Source organism: Anomaloglossus baeobatrachus, chromosome 2, assembly GCF_048569485.1.
Source record: "Anomaloglossus baeobatrachus isolate aAnoBae1 chromosome 2, aAnoBae1.hap1, whole genome shotgun sequence".
Classification (NCBI taxonomy): domain Eukaryota; kingdom Metazoa; phylum Chordata; class Amphibia; order Anura; family Aromobatidae; genus Anomaloglossus; species Anomaloglossus baeobatrachus.
Window position 1 is genome coordinate 716,300,322 of NC_134354.1, and position 27,298 is coordinate 716,327,619.

Here is a 27,298-nt window from a genome sequence, read left to right on the forward strand (position 1 = left end):
CGCAGGAGGTGGGTAGTAAAGTGACGTGTACAGGAAGAGGATTCCTTCTGTCAGTATAGACAGAAGCATGAATCCTCCCGGTACCGTCACCGCTGCGTCCACCTCCCGTCCTGTGCATGTCTGCTGCCGTGCGGCGCCATGTACAGGCAGGAGGTGGAAGCGGCTGCGAAAACAAAAGTTAACAGTAGAATAAAAAAAAAAAAAGTTATACTCACCTGTCTGCAGCCTCGCGGTGCCATGCCCACTCCCATCTCCTCTCACCGCTCCCGCTCCGGCTGTGTGCAGTCTCCCCGGGGCAGGACCTTGCTTGCAGGACCTGGCGATGGATCACCTGATGCAGTCACCTGACGCATCAGCTGATCGAGTCTCGGGCTGACGCGGGCGCCCGGCCGGTATCAGCGGATGCGTCAGGAGACTTCATCCCTGATTACCGGCAGCTGCTGCAGCGATCGGACAGGATCAGACTCCCGCCCCATCGCTCCGGGAGCTGCCGGTAATTCAGCACATAAGTGAGTATTATTTATTTTTTTTTTCTACTGATGCATCTGCTGATTGTATAATCGGCTTTTATACAATCAGCTGATGTATGATGGGATTCACATCCTTGAACCTGACAGATCATCTGATCGGTATGCTTTCCAGCAAACCGATCAGATGATATTGGATCCTGATTGGACGGCACGGGACCCTGACCCAGGATTACTGCGGAGGGGGGTTTATTTCAATAAAGATGGAGTCACTAATTGTGTTGTGTTTTATTTCTAATAAAAATATTTTTCTGTGTTGTGTTTTTTTTTTATCTTTACTAGAAATTCATGGTGGCCATGTCTAATATTGGCGTGACACCATGAATTTCGGGCTTAGGGCTAGCTGATAATATACAGATAGCCCTAACTCCATTATTACCTGGCTAGCCACCCGGCATCAGGGCAGCCGGAAGAGTTGGATACAGCGCCAGAAGATGGCGCTTCTATGAAAGCGCCATTTTCTGGGGTGGCTGCGGGACTGCAATTCACAGCGGGGGTGCCCAGAAAGCATGGGCACCCTGCACTGTGGATTCCAATCCCCAGCTGCCTAGTTGTACCCGGCTGGACTCAAAAATGGGGCGAAGCTCACGTCATTTTTTTTTTTAAATTATTTCATGAAATTCATGAAATAATTTAAAAAAAAAGGGCTTCCCTATATTTTTGGTTCCCAGCCGGGTACAAACAGGCAGCTGGGGGTTGGGGGCAGCCTGTACCTGCCTGCTGTACCCGGCTAGCATACAAAAATATGGCGAAGCCCACGTCATTTTTTTTTTTTGGGGGGCAAAGAAATCCTGCATACAGTCCTGGAAGGAGGATGCTGAGCCTTGTAGTTCGACAGCTGCTGTCTGCTCTCCTGCATACACTATTGGATGGAGGATGCTGAGCCTTGTAGTTCGACAGCTGCTGTCTGCTGTCCTGCATACACTATTGGATCGAGGATGCTGAGCCTTGTAGTTCTGCAGCTGTCTGCTCTTCTGCATACACTAGTGGAGAATGAAGAACACATTGAAGAAGGAAATGACATCAGACCTTTTTTTTTTGTTCACTGATAAAAAACGCATAAGGACGCAGTGAGCAAAAATGCAGCAAAACGCAGCAAAAAAACGCACCAAATCGCGGCAAAACGCGTGCGTTTTTTGCCGCGTTTTTTCGACGCAGGTGCGTTTTTGTGCGTTTTTAGCGGCCAAAAACGCACAAAAACGCAGCGTCAAAAAAACGCAGCGTGTGCACATAGCCTTATGGTAAAGTCTGGCAGCAGTGGAGAATAACTGAGAAGAATGTGTCAATCTGTAGTTGATAAGAGTAACCTACAAGTACAAACGATCCTTCAGATAAATGGAGAAGTGTGGCATTCACTGCCAAAGCTCCAATAGAAATGGGATCCTTTTCTGGCAGATCCTGGGAAAAGTCCCTGATAAAAGCCTTTAATGACCTGAATACTAATCAGTACTGCTAATGTTGAGCCAGATATGGCTTTATAGATATAATATGGAAATGTATACTGGACACAAACGCTTTCACTGTCCTCTATGAGCACCAAAAGCCACATGAATGAACACGCTCACTGCCTTTGTAATAGATATCCTAAATAAAAATGAAGCAAGTATCCATGACCTATATAATACTGTGCGTCCACTGTAATGTGAATAGAATGTGTGAAAAGACTGTATAAATAGAAATCACTGTTCACACTGTGCCTAAGGCTATGTGCACACACTGCGTCTTTTTGACGCTGCGTTTTTGTGCGTTTTTGGCCGCTAAAAACGCACAAAAACGCACGCGTTTTGCCGCGATTTGGTGCGTTTTTTTGCTGCGTTTTTGCTCACTGCGTCCGTATGCGTTTTTTATCAGTGAACAAAAAAAAAAAAGGTCTGATGTCATTTCCTTCTTCAATGTGTTCTTCATTCTCCACTAGTGTATGCAGAAGAGCAGACAGCTGCAGAACTACAAGGCTCAGCATCCTCGATCCAATAGTGTATGCAGGAGAGCAGACAGCAGCTGTCGAACTACAAGGCTCAGCATCCTCCATCCAATAGTGTATGCAGGAGAGCAGACAGCAGCTGTTGAACTACAAGGCTCAGCATCCTCCTTCCAGGACTGTATGCAGGATTTCTTTGCCCCCCCAAAAAAAAAAATGACGTGGGCTTCGCCATATTTTTGTATGCTAGCCGGGTACAGCAGGCAGGTACGGGCTGCCCCCAACCCCCAGCTGCCTATTTGTACCCGGCTGGGAACCAAAAATATAGGGAAGCCCTTTTTTTTTTTAAATTATTTCATGAATTTCATGAAATAATTTAAAAAAAAAATGACGTGGGCTTCGCCCAATTTTTGAGTCCAGCCGGGTACAACTAGGCAGCTGGGGATTGGAATCCACAGTGCAGGGTGCCCATGCTTTCTGGGCACCCCCGCTGTGAATTGCAGTCCCGCAGCCACCCCAGAAAATGGCGCTTTCATAGAAGCGCCATCTTCTGGCGCTGTATCCAACTCTTCCGGCTGCCCTGGTGACGGGTGGCTCGCCGGGTAATAATGGGGTTAGGGCTAGCTGTATATTATGAGCTAGCCCTAAGCCCGAAATTCATGGTGTCACGCCAATATTAGACATGGCCACCATGAATTTCTAGTAAAGATAAAAAAAAAAACACAACACAGAAAAATATTTTTATTAGAAATAAAACACAACACAATTAGTGACTCCATCTTTATTGAAATAAACCCCCCTCCGCAGTAATCCTGGGTCAGGGTCCCGCGCCGTCCAATCCGGATCCAATATCATCTGATCGGTTTGCTGGAAGGCAAAGCGATCAGATGATGTGTCAGGATCAAGTGCCTGAATCCCATCACACATCAGCTGATTGTATAAACGCCGATTATACAATCAGCTGATGCATCGGTGCAAAAAAAAAAATAATAATACTCACTTATGTGCTGATTACCGATTACCGGCAGCTCCTGGAGCGATGGGGCGGGAGTCTGATCCCGTCCGATCGCTGCAGCAGCTGCCGGTAATCAGGGATGAAGTCTCCTGACACATCCGCTGATACCGGCCGGGCGCCCGCGTCAGCCCGAGACTCGATCAGCTGATGCGTCAGGTGACTGCATCAGGTGATCCATCGCCAGGTCCTGCATCCGTCGGAGCTTTCCCGGCCGTCTGCTCACAGCCGGAGCGGGGGTGGCGATACCGTGAGAGGATCTGGGAGTGGGCATGGCACCGGGACCCTGCAGACAGGTGAGTATAACTTTTTTTTTTTTATTCTACTGTTAACTTTTGTTTTCGCAGCCGCTTCCATCTCCCGCCCAGACATGGCGCCGCACAGCAGCATACATGCCCAGGACGGGAGGTGGAAGCGACGGTGACGGTACCGGGAGGATTCACACTTCTGTGTTTACTGACAGAAGGAATCCTCTTCCTGTACACGTCACTTTACTACCCACCTCCTGCGTTTATAGCTGCGTTTTTGGTCTTAGAAACGCACCAAAACGCACCAAAACGCAGCTATTTGCGTTTCTCATTGCGTCTTTCAACATCCCATTGAACTCAATGGATGAAAAGCGCAGTGAAAAATGCGGGAATAATTGACATGCTGCGTTTTTGTGGTCACCACAAAAACGCAGCTGAAAAAAAAACGCTGTGTGGGGACAGCAAAAATGAAAACTCATAGACTTTGCTGCGGAAGCAAAGTCATGCAGTTTTGAGGCCAAAAACGCACCCGAAAAACGCGCAAAAACGCCGAGAAAAACGCACTGTGTGCACATAGCCTACCTGTGTGAATGAGATGAGACACGTGAAGGTTGTGTGTCACACCGCAAAATGAGAAGATACTTTTTTATATCGGTAAAAAAAGAGAATTCATCCAAGCTAGGTATAAAATACTGCTGCATATGATGCTGTAGAGTCCAGCATGGATTGGCGAGGTCAGAGATACAGTATAGTGTAGTATTTTCAGCAGTTCAGCCCGTAGCGCTGATACAAACATTTCAAAAAGCCTCCTACCTGCAGATTCCCAAGGATCGCAGTGCTCGGGCGGCAGCCGCGTCTTGCTGACTGCTGGCCCTTTAAACCACGCACACAGTTCAATGCTGAGCGCTGATAAGTCTTCACTGGAGGATTACATCCACATGCTGGCCAGCATGATAATGTACTTTGTGGGTGGGGTAAGCGCGCAATGTACTCCCATCCCACAGAAGAGGATCAGCTGCCCCAACGTCGCCCTGGGCTGGCTGTGCCCCCCCCAGTGTTCCGCAGGACTGTCTATGCCCCTCAGCATCTCCAGGACTGTCTGTGCGCTTCCAGTATCCCCGAGCTGTCTGTGCCACTCCTGCGTCCTAGGGCTCTCTGTGCCCCTTCAGCAGTCTCGGGGCTGTCTCTCCCCCCCCTGCGTCCCCATGGCTGTCCGTGCCCCTCCATCGCCACCCTAGCTGTCTGTGCCCCTCCGTGTCCCCCTGGCTGTCTGTGCACTCCTGCCTTATATATCTCCCCAGTGATGTATGTGCCCTACAGTGGTGTATATACCCTCTTTGATGTTTGTGCCCCCAGTGATGTTTATGCCCCACAGACATGTATATGTCCCCCAGCTTCCTTAGTGATGTCTATGCCCCCCAGCCTCCCCAGTCATGTCTATGCCCCCTAGTGATGTATATTTCTCCCAGTCCTCCCCTGTGATGTATATGCCCCCAGCCTCTCCTGTGGCATATATACCCTCTTCCCCTTCTGTGACAAATATGCCTTCAACCCTTCCTATGATGTATATGCCTCAGCCCCTCCTGTGATGTATATGCCCCATCCCCTTCTGTGATGTGTATGCCCCCATCGTCTCCTGTGATGTATATGCCCCCAGCGTCTCCTGTGATGTATATGCGTCGAGGGTTTCATGTGATGTATATGCCCTCAGTGTCTCAGTCCCAGCCAACACAAAGCTGGAAAAGCAGTTGTGAGAAGCAAAAAGATTAATGCTATGTTTATTCTTGCGTTTTGGTCGCGTTTTGAACTGCACTGTGTCAACGACAAATTGCATGCTTTTGCTTCCCCAGCAAAGTCTATGAGAAATCAGAATTTCCATGCTCATGTTGCAGTTTTTTTGTCAACGATTTTCTTGACAAACATTTGTCAAAATCTTTGTAAAAAAAAAAGCAATATGTCCCTTCTTCATTGCGTTTTGTTAACATTTTCCACCCATTGACTTCTCAATGTGAAAATGCAATGTCAAAAAAGCGTCCAAAACGCAACGAAAATGCAGTGAAAAAGTGGTCAAAACGCATGCGTTTTGACCGGGATTTTTTTGTCAAACGCAGTGTTTTCATTTGTCAAAAGTCTGCCAGAGGGTGGATTTTTGTTGTCAAACCAGAACGCAGCGTGCGCACATACCCCAATATTGCCCAATATCATAGTCGCACCAAAGAGAAGAATTTCCCGCCACCAGTAAGTTAATGGCAGGGTAATTATCAAATTGATTATTTTGTGCGGCACCTGACCGATGGTAGACATTTTCAAATTGCTCCCGGCAGAAAAAAGGTTCCCCATTCCTGTTGTAAAGGGTATGCAACCAAATATTAAGTTAAGGGTGCCAATAATTTGTCTCGCCCATTTTTGGAGTTTTGTCTGAAATTACTGTATGTCCAATTTGCCTTTTTTGACTCTATATTTTTTGTGTTGTTCCAATACACACAAGGCAAAATAAACATGTATATAACAAAACGTGTAATTACAATCATTTTCTGGGTGAAATACTTCATTTTCTGGAACAATTTCAATAGTGACAACACTTTTGGCCATGACCGTATGTATATATCCTTTAGATCTTCAGAACTGGAGATTTACAATATAACATAGTAGTAGTGATCATGGGAGCCGCTCTTTTAGTGTTAGCAATTACATCGAAGAATACTGCAGATGGAATAATTGAGAAATCTCACCAGTCAGAAATGGCTGATAACAGGGAACAGTTAAATAGCAGCACAGCCAATCCGTGGTAAGGATCCAAATGAATGTCCCAAACAAAACTGATACAATGGGGCATATTGATCAACATGGTGTAAAGAGCCCTGAATACAATAGATAACTGATGGCCGAACGATGGTCTGATCATTAGTAGCCATCTCTCCCAACTGCTCCGCACACAGTAGAGTAAATCCTACCAAGAGTCGCTGCCTGACTCGTCTGGCAGTGGCTTATCTCACCAAGGATTGTAAATCTGAAATTAGACATGTTGGATTCTTCTATCCCACGACTGAGTTGGGAGACTCCCAAATGCACTAGACCAGTGGTCCCAAACCTTTCTGACCTTGAGAGCCACATTACGTCAGAGAGGGTCACAAGCCACATTTAGCTACCGCCCTTCACAGTAGTGACACGCAGAACTCCCACTACCTGTATAATGACAGCCTAAGCTTTTCCACAGAAGTCACCCCACCGAGGCAGTGTACCAATATCCAGGGGTTCCTACCTTATTCAGATGTGCTCTTCTGTGTGGGGCTACTCACAATGTCACCATCTGGAGACCTGCTCTTCATAGATGTTTGGAAGACCCAGGGTACATACACCTAGCTGGCAGACAGCCGTGAGTCACACATCATGGGCCCGCAAGACTGTTATTGACGGTCTCATAGCAAGGCATAAATGATATAGTTGGGGTATTCAAATGTTTTCTATGGTATCATCCCATGTTTAGTGGGGTCACATATCCTAGATATCTGTGGCATTATGATTCAGGAGGGATTTTAGAAGGGCCCACCTGAAAATGTTACCCTCAATATAAAGAACTACTGGGGAGACTGCCTGTAAGGGTGGCTTTACACGCTACGAGATCGCTACAGCGATCTCGTTGGGGTCACGGATTTTGTGACGCACATCCGACCGCCGTAGCGATCTCGTTGTGTGTGACTCCTAGGAGCGATTTTGGATCGTTGCAAAAACGTCCAAAATCGCTCCTCGTTGACATGGGGGTCCTCTCCCAACTATCGCTGCTGTCGCTTGGGCGAAGTTGATCCTCGTCCCTGCGGCAGCACACATCGCTACGTGTGACGCCACAGGAACGAGGAACCTCTCCTTACCTGCCACACGCCAGCAATGAGGAAGGAAGAAGGTTGGCGGGATGTTCGTCCCGCTCATCTCCGCCCCTCCGCTTCTATTGGGCGGCCGCTTAGTGATGTCGCTGTGACGCCGAGCGAACTGCCCCCTTACAAAGGAGGCGGTTCACCGGTCACAGCGACGTCGCCGAGCAGGTAAGTGCTTGTGATGCTGCCGTAGCGATAGTGTTAGCTACGGCAGCGATCTTCACATATCGGCATAACGATAAGGGCGGGTGCTATCACGCTCGCCATCGCTAGCATCGGCTAGCGATGTCGCAGCATGTAAAGCCCGCTTAAGAGCCACATCCGTAGGAATGAGGGACAGTAATTAGTGGCGCTTTCCACAGCGAATATCTAATGCGGGAGCTGTAATTCTGCAGTGGAAGAGATAAGACTGGCTACAGAATGATGTAGAAATCACTATGGCACATACATACCTCCCGTAACACCGGATCGGTGACACTCTCCAAGTTCACAGACCCTTCGTACGTCAGATAATGAAAGACATTCAATGCACGCACGGCTTCTGGACCTCGCTGCTTGTAGCCAAATATCAGATCTATCCACTGGTGCAGCTGACATGATACAAACTCACTCTCCAGGGCCTGGATTAAATGAGAAAACAGGAGCAATCAGCAAGAGAACAATTTATAGGCAGCACAATATTTCAAGGAACAAGGACACACATTGCAAATAGTATACATACTGCCCCATCCACATTTCTAGTAATATTTAGACTATATATATAACAAAATAGTACACCCTAAAGAAGTATCAGAAAATGTATTTTATAGACCTGATAACTAGTGATGAGCGTGTATTACCATGCTCGGAACTCGAAACAAGCAAGTCGGACGGTCTGATGGGCTCGACTTCAGTACCGAGTATAATGGAAGTGAATGGAAAACTCAATAGTTTTTCCCATTGACTTCCATTATACTTGGTACTTGAGTCGGGCCCATCAGACCGTCCGACTTGTTCGTGTCAAGTACTGAACATGGAAGTACTCGCTCATCACTACTGAAAACTCATTTAAAGGGAAACTGTCAGCAGGTTTTTGGTATGTAATCTGAGAGCATTATGATGTAGGAGCAGATATCATAATACAGTAATTTGGCACTTAGGCCGGGTACACATATCCGGCTTTTCGCCGGTTTGACGGATCTGGCGCACAGCAGTACAGTATGATACAGTACAGTGGCAGCGCCGCAACTTCCGGGTCACATGCTCTGGTCACATGACAGCATGTGACCGGCGCTTGTTGCGCTGTCAGTGTACTGTATACACTGTACTGGCGTGCACCGCATCCGTCAAACCGGCGAAAAGCCAGATGTGTGTAACCGGCCTTAATGTGTTTTGCTGTTTCAATAAAATTTGTGTTTTATCATCAGGATATTATCACTACAGGACAAGTTGCCTCATGCCTCCTAGTGCAATCCTGCCCCCAGCACTGATTAGCAGCTTTCTGTCACTATAAACTGTACACAGAAAACTGCCAATCAGTGGTGAGGGACGGGTTATACACAGCTCAGCAACTGAGGTCTGTGCTGCCCACAGTAAACTAAGTGATGCATAGCTGGAATCAGTGTCTCTGTCCCTACATCATCCTGCTGTCAGATTACATAGCAACAGCCATATACAGAAATTAAATTGACTAAGGCTGGGGATACATGGTGATATTTTGTTGAGAGACATCACTTCTCAGACAAGTTGCACACGACCAACAATATCTGTGAAACGTTTCTGCGTCCTACTCTCATGTGACTACCTTAGAACTGGGATCCTTCTGTAAAAATATTGCAAAATTGCTAAAAAGATGCAGCCAAGAAGCCGTTGCATTAGTGAGAAAGCGGAGACTTGTGACCAGAGACAGAAAATCATATTTGGAAACAAATGTGCGATCGTCTTGCTAGGTCGCTAGGTTGTAGTGACTTTCGGTCACCGGTGGAAATCATTAGATGTGACGGCGTGGCCTCAATGTCTCATCACGCCGAGCAGCCATTGCTTAAACCTGACGATATCAGCAGAATCTGCGGACGATCTGGTGTGTGTGGTTGGGTGTATGACCGTCCTCTGATCTCTGCTGTCAGAGGACAAAGAAATATATACGCGGGATTTCAACACGACCATTCCTTTGTTCTCCTGGGAGCTACCGGAAGACAGAGGTTCCTGGAAGATGCTTGATCCCCTTCCCCAATAGGTAGAGTACAGGCTCCATCTGACAATGTAATTTGGTGCGGTTCATATCCATGTTTTACAAGCCGTATCTCTATATACACGTACAAAATAAGTTTTCAGTGGAATTAGAGTGGATGTCAGAATGAAGACGCTCCTGTAATGTATTCACAGATTTTTGTCTGTATCTCGCTCACTTTTAAAGATTCATGTAAGCGGCAGAAAGCGGCGCTCTTATCTAATTATGCACATTAGAGAGCAGGGGTCTCGCTGGCTGGAGGGGCTGTGTGTAATAAAGGTTTTCCCTGTATCAGCTCCTTTACATCTTAGGGTTTTAACACCTTGTGCCATCTTCAGACAGACACGCATCGCCCGGCAGTCTAGACACATTGTGAAGCCTTTGTTAATACTCTTTTTATTTTTTCTTACATTTTGTAAAGGTGGATTACCAAAAAAAAAAAGTAATTGGGGATTGTTACCTTTATTAGAAACATTATGTGTGTCACACACCTCTAGTATTTGTGGAGAACACCAGCAGTAAAATACTTTGGAGCCAACAATCACGAGCCAATCTTAAAAGGTTATTCTCCAGATATTAAGTTTTCCATAGGACTGGGGATAAGGCTGCCATACTCATTGGATGGCTGGCGGCCGAACGATGCCATCTCAGCCGACTCTCCCGTAGAGAGGTGAGGCCGAGCTCTCCGGTGTTCTCTTTTTTTTGCCATTTGTTGTTATGTTCAGACATGCACCTGTTCACATTGCAGTTTTGGGAGTGCTGTCAGTCTTTTTCTTGAAGGCCTCTTTCACACGTACGTGCCTCCGGTACGTGTTTGGCAGTTTTCTCACGTACCGGAGACACGTACACGAATGTTACCCTATGGTAACAGGCACATTAAGGTAAATCCACACGGAACGTGTGTCCGTGTGGATTGTACGTTTGTGCGTGTTCAAAAACGGCCGACCTGTCCACGTTTCCTCCAGCATCACGGGTGTCACATGGCCCGCACCCGTACCAAACGGATGTAGTATGGATGCAGTCCCGTGTGACACACGCCAGAGAAACACGTGACATTGTTTTGCAGTGGGTGAGCAGACCCCTCTGCAAAAGGGAGCATAGTTAACCCGGAAATGTTATTAATAAAAATGTTTTATGTTGTATGCATGTATGCTGAGTCAGGGTACTCCCTAGGTGCCAGTGTAGTGAGTGGTTCCCCTGGTAACAGTGACAGGGAAGGGGGAGGAGCTGGCAGCTTAGGAGGAAAAAGGAAGTGTGTAAGACAAGCAGTCGTCTCGGGGACAGGAGCGGAGCAGCAGAGCCGGGGCAGAGTGTGGAGCTGAGTGGGCAGAAAGCAAGAAAGAAAGAAGGGAGCTGGAAATCAGGGAAGCCGGTGAGAAAAGGAGCGAGCGGAACCTCATAGTGTGAAGCAGTCCGGTGTGGGTCCGGACTGTGGGTAGCCAGCAGTGGGAGCCGGGCGAAGTGGAGTAGTCAGGCACTTCACCACTGGAGGGGACGCAAGGACAGGCTTCCCCCAGCTAAGAAAGCGTCTCAGCACCTTTATGGCTTTGTTCGGGACTTTGTGAGAAGTAGCATCCGGGGCAGCAGTGTGTGCACGTCGGGCAGAGTGTGCGAGCAGAACAGCAGGGGACACCGGAGAGAAGGAGGTGGACGTAACCTCAGAGCCTATTCTGCCGGTGTGGGTCCGGTGTATGCTTGGCTGAATAGTGGGTGCCCGAAGGAAGTAGAGTACGGAGGGCATATCCCCACCCGAGGTGACGTTTGGTCAGGGTGTCCCCAGCTCCACAGGAATTGTCATCTGCCAGATTTATTGCTGACCGGATTGCTTTGTCTGGACTTTTAACTGTGAAGAATAAAAGAATGTTTGTTCATCGCATTGTACCCTGCCTGAAGAGTGTTTGTGCGCCGGACAACATCTGCACCACGACCACACTCTGCCCCACCAAGTTAGCTCCTGTCCCCATAGTGACGGTGGAACCAGGGGTAAGCCTGATACCGAGGGCCACGACTACAAGGCCGGAGGCACCCCTGGCACCCCGTTACATGTGGCGTAGTCGGCAGGATCCGGATCGTATGCCAGGGGACCCGCTCCAAGAAGATGGAGACCAAGTGGTGCCGAGGGCCCCTGATCCGGACTCTCAGCGAAGATTTGCAGTCCCATGGTGGGAAGAGGAGACGGTGCCTGAGGTGAAGGACCGGGCACAAGATGGCGGCAAGATGGCCGTTGTCTGGGAAGACACAGAAGGCGCGCGCAGAATTGGCGCCAAAAGAAGAGCCTGGGGCTGGCCGGTGCCGAAGAGAAAGCATGGAGTACTCCGCCCAAAGAGGGGAGGCGCCAGCTCCAGGGCATTGAAGACTAAGAAAAGGAAAAAGAAGTACCTCGGCGGAGGAGTCGAGATGATGCGTGAGGCTGGGGGTGGAGTCTGTTCAAGAGCGGGAAACGAAGACCTGCCTCCACTTCCTCCAGCCTCAGCATTGACACCGCCGCCATTACCAGCAAGATTGGCAGGGGCAGGGACACCTTCACCACCGAGAGGAGCTGCAGCAGCTGTGCCCGTGGAGCCACCCTACGCCCCTGTGTCCTTCCAGAGGATCCGTCGGCAGCCGGGACAATCGCTGGGGGCATACATCCAGGCACAAGCGGAGGAATGGAAGAGGGCCTGGCCCCCAGAGTAAGTCACCACTGCTGATCTGTTGTTTAAGTCCGGCGCCGTTTAGCCGGCAGAAGTTCTTTTAAAGTTTCACGGGACGAGCTCCCTTCTGTGTGTTTGTACGGGCAGTCGCCCCATCTAAGACCGGGAGCGCTGTTGCCAAGCCTCCGGGCGCCCATCTAAGACCGGGAGCGCTGTTGAGCCTCCGGGCGCTAGTTGAAAGAAGGACCGGGAGCGCTGCAGAAACCGCCGGGCGCGGGACTGGTGGCCGTCCAGAGGAGGAAAGCTGCGCACACTGGTGGCCGTCCAGGGGAGGAAAGCTGCGCACACTGGTGGCCGTCCAGAGGAGGAGAGCTGGGCACACTAGTGGCCGTCCAGAGGAGGAGAGTTGCGCACACTGGTGGCCGTCCGGAGGGGCAGAACTGGGCACACTGGTACCCTCTGTGTGGGGGCTGCGCCTATTGTGGACGGTATTGCAGACTTTTACGTGCTTCTGTGTGTTTTAAGTAAGAGCCGTGCCGGGAGGCTCGGGTTTTAAGAGGGGAGGTATGCAGTGGGTGAGCAGACCCCTCTGCAAAAGGGAGCATAGTTAACCCGGAAATGTTATTAATAAAAATGTTTTATGTTGTATGCATGTATGCTGAGTCAGGGTACTCCCTAGGTGCCAGTGTAGTGAGTGGTTCCCCTGGTAACAGTGACAGGGAAGGGGGAGGAGCTGGCAGCTTAGGAGGAAAAAGGAAGTGTGTAAGACAAGCAGTCGTCTCGGGGACAGGAGCGGAGCAGCAGAGCCGGGGCAGAGTGTGGAGCTGAGTGGGCAGAAAGCAAGAAAGAAAGAAGGGAGCTGGAAATCAGGGAAGCCGGTGAGAAAAGGAGCGAGCGGAACCTCATAGTGTGAAGCAGTCCGGTGTGGGTCCGGACTGTGGGTAGCCAGCAGTGGGAGCCGGGCGAAGTGGAGTAGTCAGGCACTTCACCACTGGAGGGGACGCAAGGACAGGCTTCCCCCAGCTAAGAAAGCGTCTCAGCACCTTTATGGCTTTGTTCGGGACTTTGTGAGAAGTAGCATCCGGGGCAGCAGTGTGTGCACGTCGGGCAGAGTGTGCGAGCAGAACAGCAGGGGACACCGGAGAGAAGGAGGTGGACGTAACCTCAGAGCCTATTCTGCCGGTGTGGGTCCGGTGTATGCTTGGCTGAATAGTGGGTGCCCGAAGGAAGTAGAGTACGGAGGGCATATCCCCACCCGAGGTGACGTTTGGTCAGGGTGTCCCCAGCTCCACAGGAATTGTCATCTGCCAGATTTATTGCTGACCGGATTGCTTTGTCTGGACTTTTAACTGTGAAGAATAAAAGAATGTTTGTTCATCGCATTGTACCCTGCCTGAAGAGTGTTTGTGCGCCGGACAACATCTGCACCACGACCACACTCTGCCCCACCAAGTTAGCTCCTGTCCCCATAGTGACGGTGGAACCAGGGGTAAGCCTGATACCGAGGGCCACGACTACAAGGCCGGAGGCACCCCTGGCACCCCGTTACAGTTTTAAAATAAAAAAAACACATACTCACCTCCACCAGCCCTGCAGAAGGAGGTGGGAGTGATGTCACGGGCGCTAATCTCCGCCGGAAGCAGCATCAGCGGGGAGTGGGCGGGGCTGGAGCCGAAGATCAGTACCCCGGACAGCAGCAAGGATCACGTGAGTATTAAAATTACCGGTTCTCCGTGTGTTATCGCGGATAGCACCTGTAGAACACATGTGGCCCGCACGTACCGGAGACACGTAATTACCAAACGCAACACGCAAGGAAAATACGTGTCTCGTGGCACGTGCTCGATTTTCACGTGAGTGTGAGAGAGACCTAAGAGGAAGCCACCAGCTGACATGTCGGTCCACAGCTTATCCCTAGGAGAACAATGTGATCGGCAGTCTAGAATCAGACATTCGTGATCAACATTTCCCCAGAGTCACCCAGCACCTCCATACGCATTAGATTGCTGCCCGAACTTGTCAATATCAGCCAAGATTAGTCTAATGTGTTTGGGATCCTTTACGGATGGCGGGGGTGCGAACGCCAAGACCTCTTGCATGTGACTCACACGAGTATCACATTGCGCAGACGGCCGCTGGCTCTCCTGACAGGAGCAGGTCAGTTGCATAGAAATACATGAAGCTGACCTGTCCTGTCAGGAGAGCCGGCGGCCGGTCAGGGAGGTGCGATGTGATCTTCATGCAAGTGAATGTCCAGCCTAAACCGGAGATCGGAGCTCTGGAACCTAGGTACCGGGCAATGAGAAGCATCATCTGGAATGGGGAAAACGTGTGAATGCTCTATATCTACTCCATTCGTTGTCCATGGGACTGCCAGTAAAAACAAACTGTGCTTGACTTTCTCCAACAGTCACATGGATTGGGGATAACTTAATAATCTAGAAACAACCTTTTGATAGGAATCCTGTACTGGAAACAACCTAAGTTGCCATAACATCCAATGATTTTATTAGACAGATCGCTACATACAAGTAGTCATCTCTTCCTAGAAATTGCAATGGCACCCTGCATTCTTCAAGTTTTATCCAATACACAACACTTATCACCTCTCTATAAGGCCTGTTTCACACGTCAGTGAAAAAAAAAAAACCAGACGTTTTTCACTGACGTGTAAAACACGAATATGTCGTTCTGTGATTCACGGCACACGTGGGTTGTCCATGTGCAATCCGTGATACGTTATCCGTGATTGCACATGGAGGTAAACTCACCTGTCCCTGCTCCTGCTGTCCGTGGTGCTGAACTCTTCGGCTCTTCTATGTTTCTGGCCGGCGCTGACCTCCGCTGCAGCTACTTCCGGGTCGGCTGTGGCTGCATACATCAATATGCATGACAGTAATTAGCCGACTCTGAAGTAGAGGCAGCAGAGGCCAGAGACAAGCAGCGCTGAAGAAGCTGAGTTAAAAATGTTTTTTATTTTCAATGTCCGTGTTTTTTTGGTACATGTTTCATGGATCACACCATAGTGTGGGACATCAGTGATGCCAGAAAAAAACTGGTCTCCGAGCGGCAATCACGGATACGCGTGTACACCACACAGAGACACGGTCAGTGAAAAATCACTGTGTGCGCAGACCTATTGATTATAATGGGTCTGCGTATGTCCGTGATTCTGATACGTATAAAAACTAGCACATACGTACCAGAATCACTGACGTGAAAGTGGCCTAAGATAAACGTATTATTGATAAGGAGGTGTAGCAGCTGCGACCCCCAAAATCCTGACAATGTGATGCCCAAAGGCTATTATGTTATAGGAGCAGTATTGAGCATGTGCAACTATCGCCATTCCCATAGATGGCTATCATTTAAAGGGAATCTGTCACCAGGTTTTTGCCACCAAATCTGAGAGCAGCTTAATATAGACACAGAGACCCTGATTCCAGCGATGTTACACTTACTGGGCTGCTTAGTGTAGTTTTGACAAAATCACCGATTAATCAGCAGGAGATTATCATTAGAGGACTACTTGGCGTGCTGCAGGTAGCCCAGCATAGTCATGAGCTCTGTATAACTGCTAGATCTGCATCAGAGAAAACATTGTTTTTATCAAAATTACAGCAAACGGCTCAGTAAGTGACACATCACTGGAATCAGGGTTTCTGTCTACATTATGCTGCTCTCAGATGGGGGAACAAAAACCTGATGACAGATTCCCTTTAAGAGTTTGGGTTCATATAAACAGATGTCTGAATTCATTATTGTGGTGGCTGAACCAGTCCTTGAACTACTTCCAACCATGTCCAATCTGGCTCTGACCACATCATAGTTTTCCAGTTCTCTCTCTTTATTATAGCAAATGTTGTGTTTGAACCTTTTGATCAATGTCTTCAAAACGTCTCATTTTCACATAAATTTGCATTCCCAGTAATAATCTACTGGTTTCCTAGGGTTTACCCTGCCCATCGCTGGTTGCCATATTATAGAGTGGTAATAGTCTGCAGATTCATCACGCAGGGTCACAAGAGAGGAGTTTCACTTTCATTTCAGAGACCCCTGAATCCCGCACCTAGGTCTTTAATGTTGTTCGTGCATAATGTTAATAAAGCAGATGAATTTGCCTTTGTGCGTTGCTTCTATTTTTGGCCATCAGCATCAATCCAGGCCTGCAGGGACGGCGGGCCGAGGCCGGCTGCAGATGCACATCTGTGAAAGCTTTCTCTCCTCTGCTAGATTATGATTGATGAAGCCGGCATTAAGGTAATGTTATCAGGGACTACTTACTGCTCCTGTCCTTTGTGACATCACCGAGGTCAGAGCATAACCACGTTAGCATTGAGCACAATGCTTTATTAATGTTTCATGAGTATCTCTGCAGTAATCAGACTGGATCCTATGGGTAAATGAGGCCAGGACGACATTCCCCAATGTATAACCTGGATATTTCTCCCCCGTCCGGCCCTACAGACCAACGTGCTGCTCCATGATCGCATCCATAGCCGTTCTGATCGGAACGGTCCAGAAATACAATACGACAATATTAAATTCATTAACTTAAATAAACAGGATTTTTTTCATGTTTTTGCCTTTTTGCCTGTGACACTTTAGCAATATCAAAAAACTGACCCGCACATCCAACAAATGTGAACAGGTGCTAACTGAAAAAACATAGTAACTATAAATGCAAACAGTCGCACACTGAAAAGGCCAAAAATGTACACGGGAAAATATGGCACTGCATTACTGCAAAAGACAGATATTTACAATGCATGTAAGCCCGGGAACCAACAACAAGGTATTACAGAGATATTACCTTGCCGTTGGTTTCCGGGCTTACATGCATTGGCCAATACATAAACTAAATATCTCTCTTTGGCAGTAATGCAGTGCCATATTTTCCCTTGTACATTTTTGCCTTTTTCAGTGTGCGACTGTTTGCATTTATTGTGACATTTTAGCATCAATATCTTTTAATGTTTTCACTGAGGAGGCTGAAGACAACGATATTTTATGCAGAAGAAATTCCTAATTTTTTGGGTGTAGCTTGAGGGTGCAGATTAATTACTGTGTCATTTATCAAAACATTTTGATAAATATATATACAAAAATAAAGATTATTATTTTTTTCATTTTATTTTACTGTTTAGATAGCACACTAATTAATCTGGAAAATTAATTTTTCCAGTTACTGCATGGATGGGGATGCCAAATAGATGTAGATGTTTTTGTTTTTTTTGTAAATACCATGGTCCTAGCTTGATTTTTAGGGATTTTTGGAGTAGGCTTTAAATATAATCACTACTCCAAAAATAAGCCCTAGTTAGTCAGCGCCTCCAGCACTAGGTTATATCACGTGACGCTGGGATATGTCACTAACATCACGGAGACATAACCTAACCCTGGAGGCACTGGAATAGGCATAATGTAGCTCCCAAAACGTCCTGCTGCTTCCTCCCGCCATGGCAGGGTAAAATCTGCTCACCCGCTCCCGAGTCCTACCTCCTCAGTGTTGTCATCTGGTTCCAGCATCCCGGCCGCTACTACGCTATGTTTGCTTGGTTGCCACTCCTGAGTCCTGACTCTCAAATGCTGCCTCCTGGGTCCCACCTCCCGGCCTCTTCTACGCAATGGTGTGGGCTTGGCTGCCGCACCAGGCTCCCACCTCCTGAGTGCCGTCTCTTGGATCCCACCTCCCGGCCGGCCCTGCTCGCTCCCACAGAAGCAGCCATGTAATGTCACAACCTCTGTTCTTGAGTCTTGCTCCAGACTCCCGCCTACAGCCCCCTCCCGGTCGCATAGAGAAGAAGCGTGCCAGTGCCACACAAAGTGTTTTGAGAGTGCCAGTAAGGCCTAAGACACACGGCATGAAAATCGGACCGAGAGGAATGCGATACAACATCACATTCCACTCGGACCAATATTAGCCTATGTGCCAGCACCCATGAGCGATTATTTTCTCGGCCCCAATTGGACCGAGAATGCTGCGATTGTAATGCGAGTCTCTTTCACTCGCACCCATTCAAGTTTATGGGGCGAGAGAAAGATCGCACTGCTCGTTACACCGGTGTACTGCGAGTGCAGAGCAAGAATGGCAATAGCTGGCTACGGAGGAGAGAGGGAGATAAATCCCTCCCTCCCCTCCACAGCGCCGACCCGCCCCTCCTCAGAGCCAGCCCGCCCCTCCTCAGTGCTGGCCTGCCCCCCGCAGCGGAGGTCCGATTGCATGATTGGACCTCAGTCGGAGTGACACTCGCATGACACTCAGCTCCTGCTGTGCTGCCAGCGTGAGTCGAGTGTCATGCGAGGATCGCAGTAATCCCCGTGTGGCCCCAGCCTAAGTGTTACCATAAGAGACACTGACACTGCCCCAGCAATTGTGAATGTAAGTTAGGGTTAAGGTTACTAACCCTAAAGCTGCACATACACCTTCAAGCTGAAGCTGGCCATACACCTACAAGCTGAAGCTGGCCATACACCTACGAGCTGAAGCTGGCCATACACCTACAAGCTGAAGCTGGCCATACACCTACGAGCTGAAGCTGGCCATACACCTACAAGCTGAAGCTGGCCATACACCTACGAGCTGAAGCTGGCCATACACCTACGAGCTGAAGCTGGCCATACACCTACGAGCTGAAGCTGGCCATACACCTACAAGCTGAAGCTGGCCATACACCTACGAGCTGAAGCTGGCCATACACCTACGAGCTGAAGCTGACCATACACCTACAAGCTGAAGCTGGCCATACACCTACAAGCTGAAGCTGGCCATACACCTACAAGCTGAAGCTGGCCATACACCTACGAGCTGAAGCTGGCCATACACCTACGAGCTGAAGCTGGCCATACACCTACGAGCTGAAGCTGGCCATACACCTACGAGCTGAAGCTGGCCATACACCTACGAGCTGAAGCTGGCCATACACCTACGAGCTGAAGCTGGCCATACACCTACGAGCTGAAGCTGGCCATACACCTACGAGCTGAAGCTGGCCATACACCTACGAGCTGAAGCTGGCCATACACCTACAAGCTGAAGCTGGCCATACACCTACAAGCTGAAGCTGGCCATACACCTACAAGCTGAAGCTGGCCATACACCTACAAGCTAAAGCTGGCCATACACCTACGAGCTAAAGCTGGCCATACACCTACGAGCTGAAGCTGGCCATACACCTACGAGCTGAAGCTGGCCATACACCTACGAGCTGAAGCTGGCCATACACCTACGAGCTGAAGCTGGCCATACATCTACAAGCTGAAGCTGGCCATACACCTACAAGCTGAAGCTGGCCATACACCTACGAGCTGAAGCTGGCCATACATCTACAAGCTGAAGCTGGCCATACACCTACGAGCTGAAGCTGGCCATACACCTACGAGCTGAAGCTGGCCATACACCTACAAGCTGAAACTGGCCATACATCTACAAGCTGAAGCTGGCTATACACCTACGAGCTGAAGCTGGCCATACACCTACAAGCTGAAGCCGGCCATAGACCTACAAGCTGAAGCTGGCCATACACCTACAAGCTAAAGCTGGCCATACACCTACAAGCTGAAGCTGGCCATACACCTACAAGCTGAAGCTGGCCATACACCTACGAGCTGAAGCTGGCCATACACCTACAAGCTGAAGCTGGCCATAGACCTACAAGCTGAAGCTGGCCATACACCTACAAGCTGAAGCTGGCCATACACCTACGAGCTGAAGCTGGCCATACACCTACAAGCTGAAGCTGGCCATACACCTACAAGCTAAAGCTGGCCATACACCTACAAGCTGAAGATGGCCATACACCTACAAGCTGAAGCTGGCCATACACCTACGAGCTGAAGCTGGCCATACACCTACAAGCTGAAGCTGGCCATAGACCTACAAGCTGAAGCTGGCCATACACCTACAAGCTGAAGCTGGCCATACACCTACAAGCTGAAGCTGGCCATACACCTACGAGCTGAAGCTGGCCATACACCTACAAGCTGAAACTGGCCATACATCTACAAGCTGAAGCTGGCCATACACCTACAAGCTGAAGCTGGCCAAACACCTACAAGCTGAAGCTGGCCATACACCTACAAGCTGAAGCTGGCCATACACCTACAAGCTGAAGCTGGCCATACACCTACGAGCTGAAGCTGGCCATACACCTACAAGCTGAAACTGGCCATACATCTACAAGCTGAAGCTGGCCATACACCTACAAGCTGAAGCTGGCCATACACCTACAAGCTGAAGCTGGCCATACACCTACGAGCTGAAGCTGGCCATACACCTACGAGCTGAAGCTGGCCATACACCTACGAGCTGAAGCTGGCCATACACCTACGAGCTGAAGCTGGCCATACACCTACGAGCTGAAGCTGGCCATACACCTTCAAAGTAAGTTGAAGCATAAATGTGTGATTGTTGTTCATGTAAAAAATAAGGCCTCTCCAAAAAATAAGCCCTAGCCCTTTTGTTGGAATAAGAAATAATATAAAACTGTCTTATTTTTGGAAAAACACGGTATAATATAATATATGTGCAAAAACTTAGTTTTCATTTTACAAGATTATAACTTTTCATCTTTTACGATTGATTTTTTCCCCCTTTAGCTGGGGCATCCCTATCATATGGAAAAAATCCTTGGAATTATTTATTGACAAGTTGATGGGGTTTTTTGACTATTCAAACATTTTTCAGCTCTAAATATAGTACATTCTCTTCTGATTAGCAGCAGCGGACGTGGCCTGTAGGAGAAAATAGATTTCACTGCTCCTATGAAGATCCACCAGTCAAGCACATAAGATGGGGGCTAGCATTTCCAGGGTGCTATATTTGTGCGTCTTTTATGTATCTGATTTTAGTAACTATAACCAGTTACTGATACATTCTTTCAATTCTGTTTTCTGGACAGGATTATGAGGGCAGCCAACTTGCCTGAGCGGCTTCTAGTAGGGATATGCTTTATCGCACCAACACAGGTAACAACAGCCTAGAGATTTTTTTTTACTTCTTTGACTTTTCTAGGCAATTCCCTTTCATCTGTTCAGCGGTTGTTCTGCAGTGAGGGGGAGGAGGTGAGCTGTGACCATCACCTAATATGAATGGCAGACCCCATGTTATCTATAAATACAATAGTTATAACAAAGCACAAGAGTAGCAGCTGCACCCTAACGATAGATGGAGAAAACAGTGTTAGGGTGTGAGCACACAGTGCGTTTTTATCACATTTTTATGCGTTTTTAGTACAATTTTGTCACAAAACTGCAAGCAATTCCTCATACCAGGAAAGTCAATGAGAAACCTGACGCCTAGGTAGTGCACGTGTTGAGTACGGTATTTTTTCCTTGCAGATTTGGTGCAGAAAATAAACCGCAGCATATCAATTCTTTCTGCGCTTTTGACCATTGAAAGCAATGAAAAATAAATGCAAAAAATGTGTAAAAAAAAGCAGCAAAAACACACGTTTTTACAATTTTATGCAAAAAATGCATCAAAAACACGCATCTTTGCACTACTTTTTTCCTGCCAAGGGATCAGGAATGATGAATACTGAACGTGCGCCCATAACCTTAATGTGTATTCATCCAGAATGCAATGTTTTGGCTTGCACAATGAAGCCAAGATGTCTGAAAGTGCTGCATTTACTTCTTTGCCTGGATAATATCTGAGGAGGATTACTTTGCACTGTGCTTCTGTGTTTTTTAGTTTTCTATACATAGATGATCTCTGTATATCGATTGTTACGTGAAAAAAAAAAAAATTTAATAATAACTTGATTTCAACAATAAGTCATTTTCGGACAACCCATTCCCTTTAAGGCTACTTTCACACTTGCGTTGAACGGTATCCGTTGCATTGCGTTGTGTAACGGATGCAACGGATGTGTTGCATATAGTGACACAACGGATGCAACGGATGCTGCAAAACAACGCAATTCGTTTTGATTTTTTTTTTTTTTTTTTTCCCGGTTTTACCAGCGGCAGACTATAGTGAACGATCAGCTGATCGTTCCCTGCAGCCGGCCGCTGGGTGATCAGCTGATCGCTCCCAGTAGCCGGCCGCCGGGTGATCAGCTGATCGCTCCCGCCCGCCGGGTGATCAGCTGATCGCTCCCGGCTGCCGGGTGATCAGCTGATCGCTCCCGGCCGCCGGGTGATCAGCTGATCGCTCCCGGCCGCCGGGTGATCAGCTGATCGCTCCCTGCAGCCGGCCGCCGGGTGATCAGCTGATCGCTCCCTGCAGCCGGCCGCCGGGTGATCAGCTGATCGCTCCCTGCAGCCGGCCGCCGGGTGATCAGCTGATCGCTCCCTGCAGCCGGCCGCCGGGTGATCAGCTGATCGCTCCCTGCAGCCGGCTGCCGGGTGATCAGCTGATCGCTCCCGGCCGCCGGGTGATCAGCTGATCGCTCCCTGCAGCCGGCCGCCGGGTGATCAGCTGATCGCTGTCACTTGCCGGCGCCCGGGCATGCCGGCGGGCGGGCGCTCAGCTGAGCGCTGTGACTTGCCGGCGGCCGGGCATGCTGGTGGCCGGTCATTCAGCTGAGCGCTGTCGCTTGCCGACGGCCGGGCGCTCAGCTGAACGTTCGGCCACCGCGAGCCAAAATAAAGTTTGATTTAAAAAAAAAAAAAAAAAAAAAAAAAAAAAAAAGAGCATGCGCAGTGAAATCCAGAGGATTCCGCTGCTCAAAATAACGTTACATGCTGCGTTCCTCCCGCTGGGCGGAAGCAACGGAGCGTCGCCCAGCGGAAGCAACGCAGCTCCTTTTGGTACAATCCGTCAACCATACAAGTCTATGGGAAACAGCGGAATCCGTTAACGGATTCCGCTGTTTCCCAAAAGGGCGGATTGTAACGGAAGGAAAATAACGCAAGTGTGAAAGTACCCTAAGTCAAATTAGGTAGAAATTACCGAAAATGCCAATGACCAATCAAAAACGAGTCTCAATGCCCAGCACAAATGTACATTATGCCTCTTACCATCCTGTTTATACGGACAAAGTCTTCAGGATTCTTTGCCCATGGCGGGAGATCTACATCATTGACCGCATTGCTGTCATCCCTCACTCCAAAGTTATAGGCGTTGCTGTTCACGAACATCTCCGGTAGGTAGTAGAATTCAGGAATGAGCTCCTACACATCAACACAAATAAAAAAGGTAAAATTACTGTAAAGTGGAATCAAATAAAAAGGCAAAAGAAGAAAAATAATAGAGGAATAGTTACGTCAATATCATCAAAGTAGACCACAAGAGGCGAATGTTGGCTTCCTGCACAATATCGGAGGAGCCAAACTAACGTAGCGGCTGGTAAGAAAATGGCTCGTGGTGTTCAATGGAGAAAACTAAAGTTAGTAGTGCAGTGGGGGGCTGACAGGTTTCAAAAAAATATATCCTTGTAAAAGCAGCGTAAATTGAGATAAGTTACCATGTAGCATTTCTGTGTAGGTCTCGGAATAATTTCTTTTGGTGGCCACAAAGATCCATAATCCAACAGAGGTCCAGTCCATTACACCCCCGGCCCAACAGTGGTCCTCTGGTTTTATATAATCTGCTAGATAATATAATCCAACCACTTGAGAAGAGAAATTCTGCACACAATTTATTCCTCATAATCACAGGTGTCCCTGATCTTCAGCGATCCCCTCTGGTTTCTGTGTTCAACAGCTCAACCTGTGGCTCATGTACTGCAGTATTGTTTAGGGAGTGGGCTGATTGACTATTGAAAGCTAAGCCAGCCCCCTCCTCTACCTATGCAGTGTCAGAGACAAACAAGGGCTGGCTTAAAGGGGTATTCCAATCTCCAAGATCCTATCCTAATATATATTAGGTGTAATAATAATAATATTAGCAAATACCGTATCTCCAATTAGAAATGTAGTATTGTTCTTCTGATTCACTATGTCCCTTACCTCATGTGCAGGGCATTGCGGGACCTTAGTATCATTAGTTACAACCACACATATAGTCACAGTTAGTTGCTTTTGGTTGTGACTATGGATACCGAAGGTCCTGCAATGCCCTGCACATGAGGTAAGCCGACATAGTGAATCAGAAAAAATATACTACCTTAGCTGCAATGCCCTGCACATGAGGTAAGAGACATGGCTATGTCAGGAGAACTACACTACATTTCTAATTGGAGGTATTTGCTATTATTATTATTATTATAATACCTACTACATATTGGGGTAGGATCATGGAGTTGTGAACAACCCTTTAACTATTAAAACGTAGAGCGTGAGAGGAAACCCACTTCTATCCATGTGGTCTTTGGTTGGATTAGAATCCAGTACATAGTGGCCGGTGAACCACTAGGCCACTATGTCTGGGAAACTCCTCCACAGCTTCCTCCAAAGTATTCATTAATTTTACTTGCTTATACAGCACCATTGATTACCGTAATAATAATCTTTATTTTTTATATAGCGCCAACATATTCCACAGCGCTTTACATACATTGGCAACACAGTCCCCATTGGGGATCACAATCTAAATTCCCTATCTGTATGTCTTTGGAGTGTGGTAGGAAACCGGAGAACCCGGAGGAAACCCACGCAAACTTGGGGAGAACATACAAGCTCCTTGCAGATGTTGTCCTTGTTGGGATCTGAACCCAGGACCCCAGCTCTGCAAGACTGCAGTGCTAACCACTGAGCCACCGTGCCGCCCTATATAATTCTGCAGCACTTTACAGATATCATCACTGTCCCCATTGAGGCTTACAATCTATCTTCCCTACAAGTATATGTTTGGAGTGTGAGAAAGTGAAGAATTCTGAAGAAATGTAGGCAAACATGGGAAGAACACTGGCAAATGTTGTCCTTGGTTGGTTTTGAAGCTAGGGATCCCAGTGCTGTGAGGCTTCTGTGCCACCACTGAGCCATTATACTCAGTGGTTAGCACTACATGGTATAAAATACCTCCACCCATCCTAAGGAACTGTAGAGATGTATGAAAGTTGCTGATCATAGCTCCTAAAAGCATTATGTTCATCTGAAATGAAACATGATCAACATGATACTTCAACTCTGGAAATCCGAGAACCATTTAACTCCTGAAAAAGCCACAGTGGAAACATCAAAAACCACAAGTTGGTAACATTAAAAGTCACTTAAATTACCCATTAACTGTGCTGGTAAATATAGTGTTCCCCTTGAGAAAAATCAGGTTGTACAAAGATCCATCAGTGGAAGATCATCTAACCCTAATGACTTCTCTGATGGGCCGGTCAGCTCGAGGCTCGGCTCACATTAGTGGCATGGCTTGTGTTTATAATGGGGCTGAGGCAACTAAACTAGATCCGCTTTCCAATAAGTAGAAACAAATCCTGACTGATCCTATTCACAGATATTGGAGTGTGACTGGTTTATGGGCAGTGATCAGTTTGCTTTGAAGCTGCACCCATAAAAAGGCTGGAACAAGTCACCTACTGAAGGGTCAAGTGTATTCGATCAGTAAATCGAAGCCAAGGGGGCAACCCGCACAGGGTGCCCTATTCATTTGTGGGATTAATTGCACTTGGATGATGATATATAGAGTTTGAGATATAACTTAATGCAAAAAAAAACCCTCTAAATAAAGGAGAAAGGTTATTTCTCTCTTTGATCTATGTGCTCTACATTTATAATGCCTTAAACCCAAAAAAAGACCCAGTATGAGGGTACACACATATATATATATATATATATATATATATATACTAGAAGGTGGCCCGATTCTACGCATCGGGTATTCTAGAATTAACGTATTGTGTAGTTAATGTATGATTTTTGTTATATATATATATATGTTTAATCTCTTTTTAATTGAAAAATTATATATATAGATGTTGTGTGTAGTTGCCAAGTGTTTGTGTAGGCGCTGTACATGTTCTGGGTGTTGTCTGGGTGTGGCGGGGGGTGAGAGCGGTGTTGTTTGTGTGTTGCGTTGTGTGTGTTGCGTTGTTTGTGGAGCGCTGTGTGTCTGCAGTGTTGTCTGTGTGGGTGTGGGGTGCGTGTATGTGTTTTGGGGGGAGGTATGTTTTGTGCAGTGTGTGTGTGTGTGCGGTATGTGTGTATATTTGTGTGTGCCGCGGTGTTTGTGTGTTGGGTGTTGTGTGTGTGCGGCGTTGTCTGTGTGTGTGGGTGTCTGTGTAGGGCGGTGTTTGTGGTTCCCAGTGTGTGTGTGTGTGTGTGTGTGGTGTGTTGTGCGGTGCGTGTGTGGCGGGGTGTGTGTGTGTTTTGGGGGGAGGTGTGCACCCCCCATCGTGCTGCATCCCCCATGCTGCGCACCCCACATCGTGCTCCATCCCCCATGCTGCGCACTCCCCATCGTGCTCCATCCCCCATGCTGCGCACTCCCAATCGTGCTCCATCCCCCATGCTGCTCACTCCCCATCATGCTCCATCCCCCATGCTGCGCACCCCAATCATGCTCCATCCCCCATGCTGCGCACCCCCATCGTGCTCCATCCCCCATGCTGCGCACCCCAATCGTGCTCCATCCCCCATGCTGCGCACTCCCCATCGTGCTCCATCCCCCATGCTGCGCACTCCCCATCGTGCTCCATCCCCCATGCTGCGCACCCCCCATCGTGCTCCATCTTCCATGCTGTGCACCCCCCATCGTGCTCCATACCCCATGCTGCTCACTCCCCATCATGCTCCATCCCCCATGCTGCGCACCCCAATCGTGCTCCATCCCCCATGCTGCGCACTCCCCATCGTGCTCCATCCCCCATGCTGCGCACCCCCATCGTGCTCCATCCCCCATGCTGTGCACCCCAATCGTGCTCCATCCCCCATGCTGCGCACTCCCCATCGTGCTCCATCCCCCATGCTGCGCACTCCCCATCGTGCTCCATCCCCCATGCTGCGCACCCCCCATCGTGCTCCATCTTCCATGCTGTGCACCC

The 27,298-nt window shown here is 48.3% G+C and overlaps 1 protein-coding gene across 4 annotated transcripts in view; it reads right to left on the bottom strand.

Moving 5' to 3' along the window:
* The window catches only part of NBEA (neurobeachin), a 1,081,445-nt gene that overhangs the window by 92,437 nt on the left and 961,710 nt on the right, over positions 1–27,298 (bottom strand). For all 4 annotated transcript variants that reach the window (XM_075337333.1, XM_075337330.1, XM_075337331.1 and 1 more), the window contains 2 exons: positions 23,385–23,537; positions 8,030–8,197 (listed from right to left, as the gene is read on the bottom strand). In XM_075337333.1, the coding sequence (XP_075193448.1) occupies positions 8,030–8,197; positions 23,385–23,537 (321 nt within the window). The remainder of the gene's footprint in view (positions 1–8,029; positions 8,198–23,384; positions 23,538–27,298) is intronic.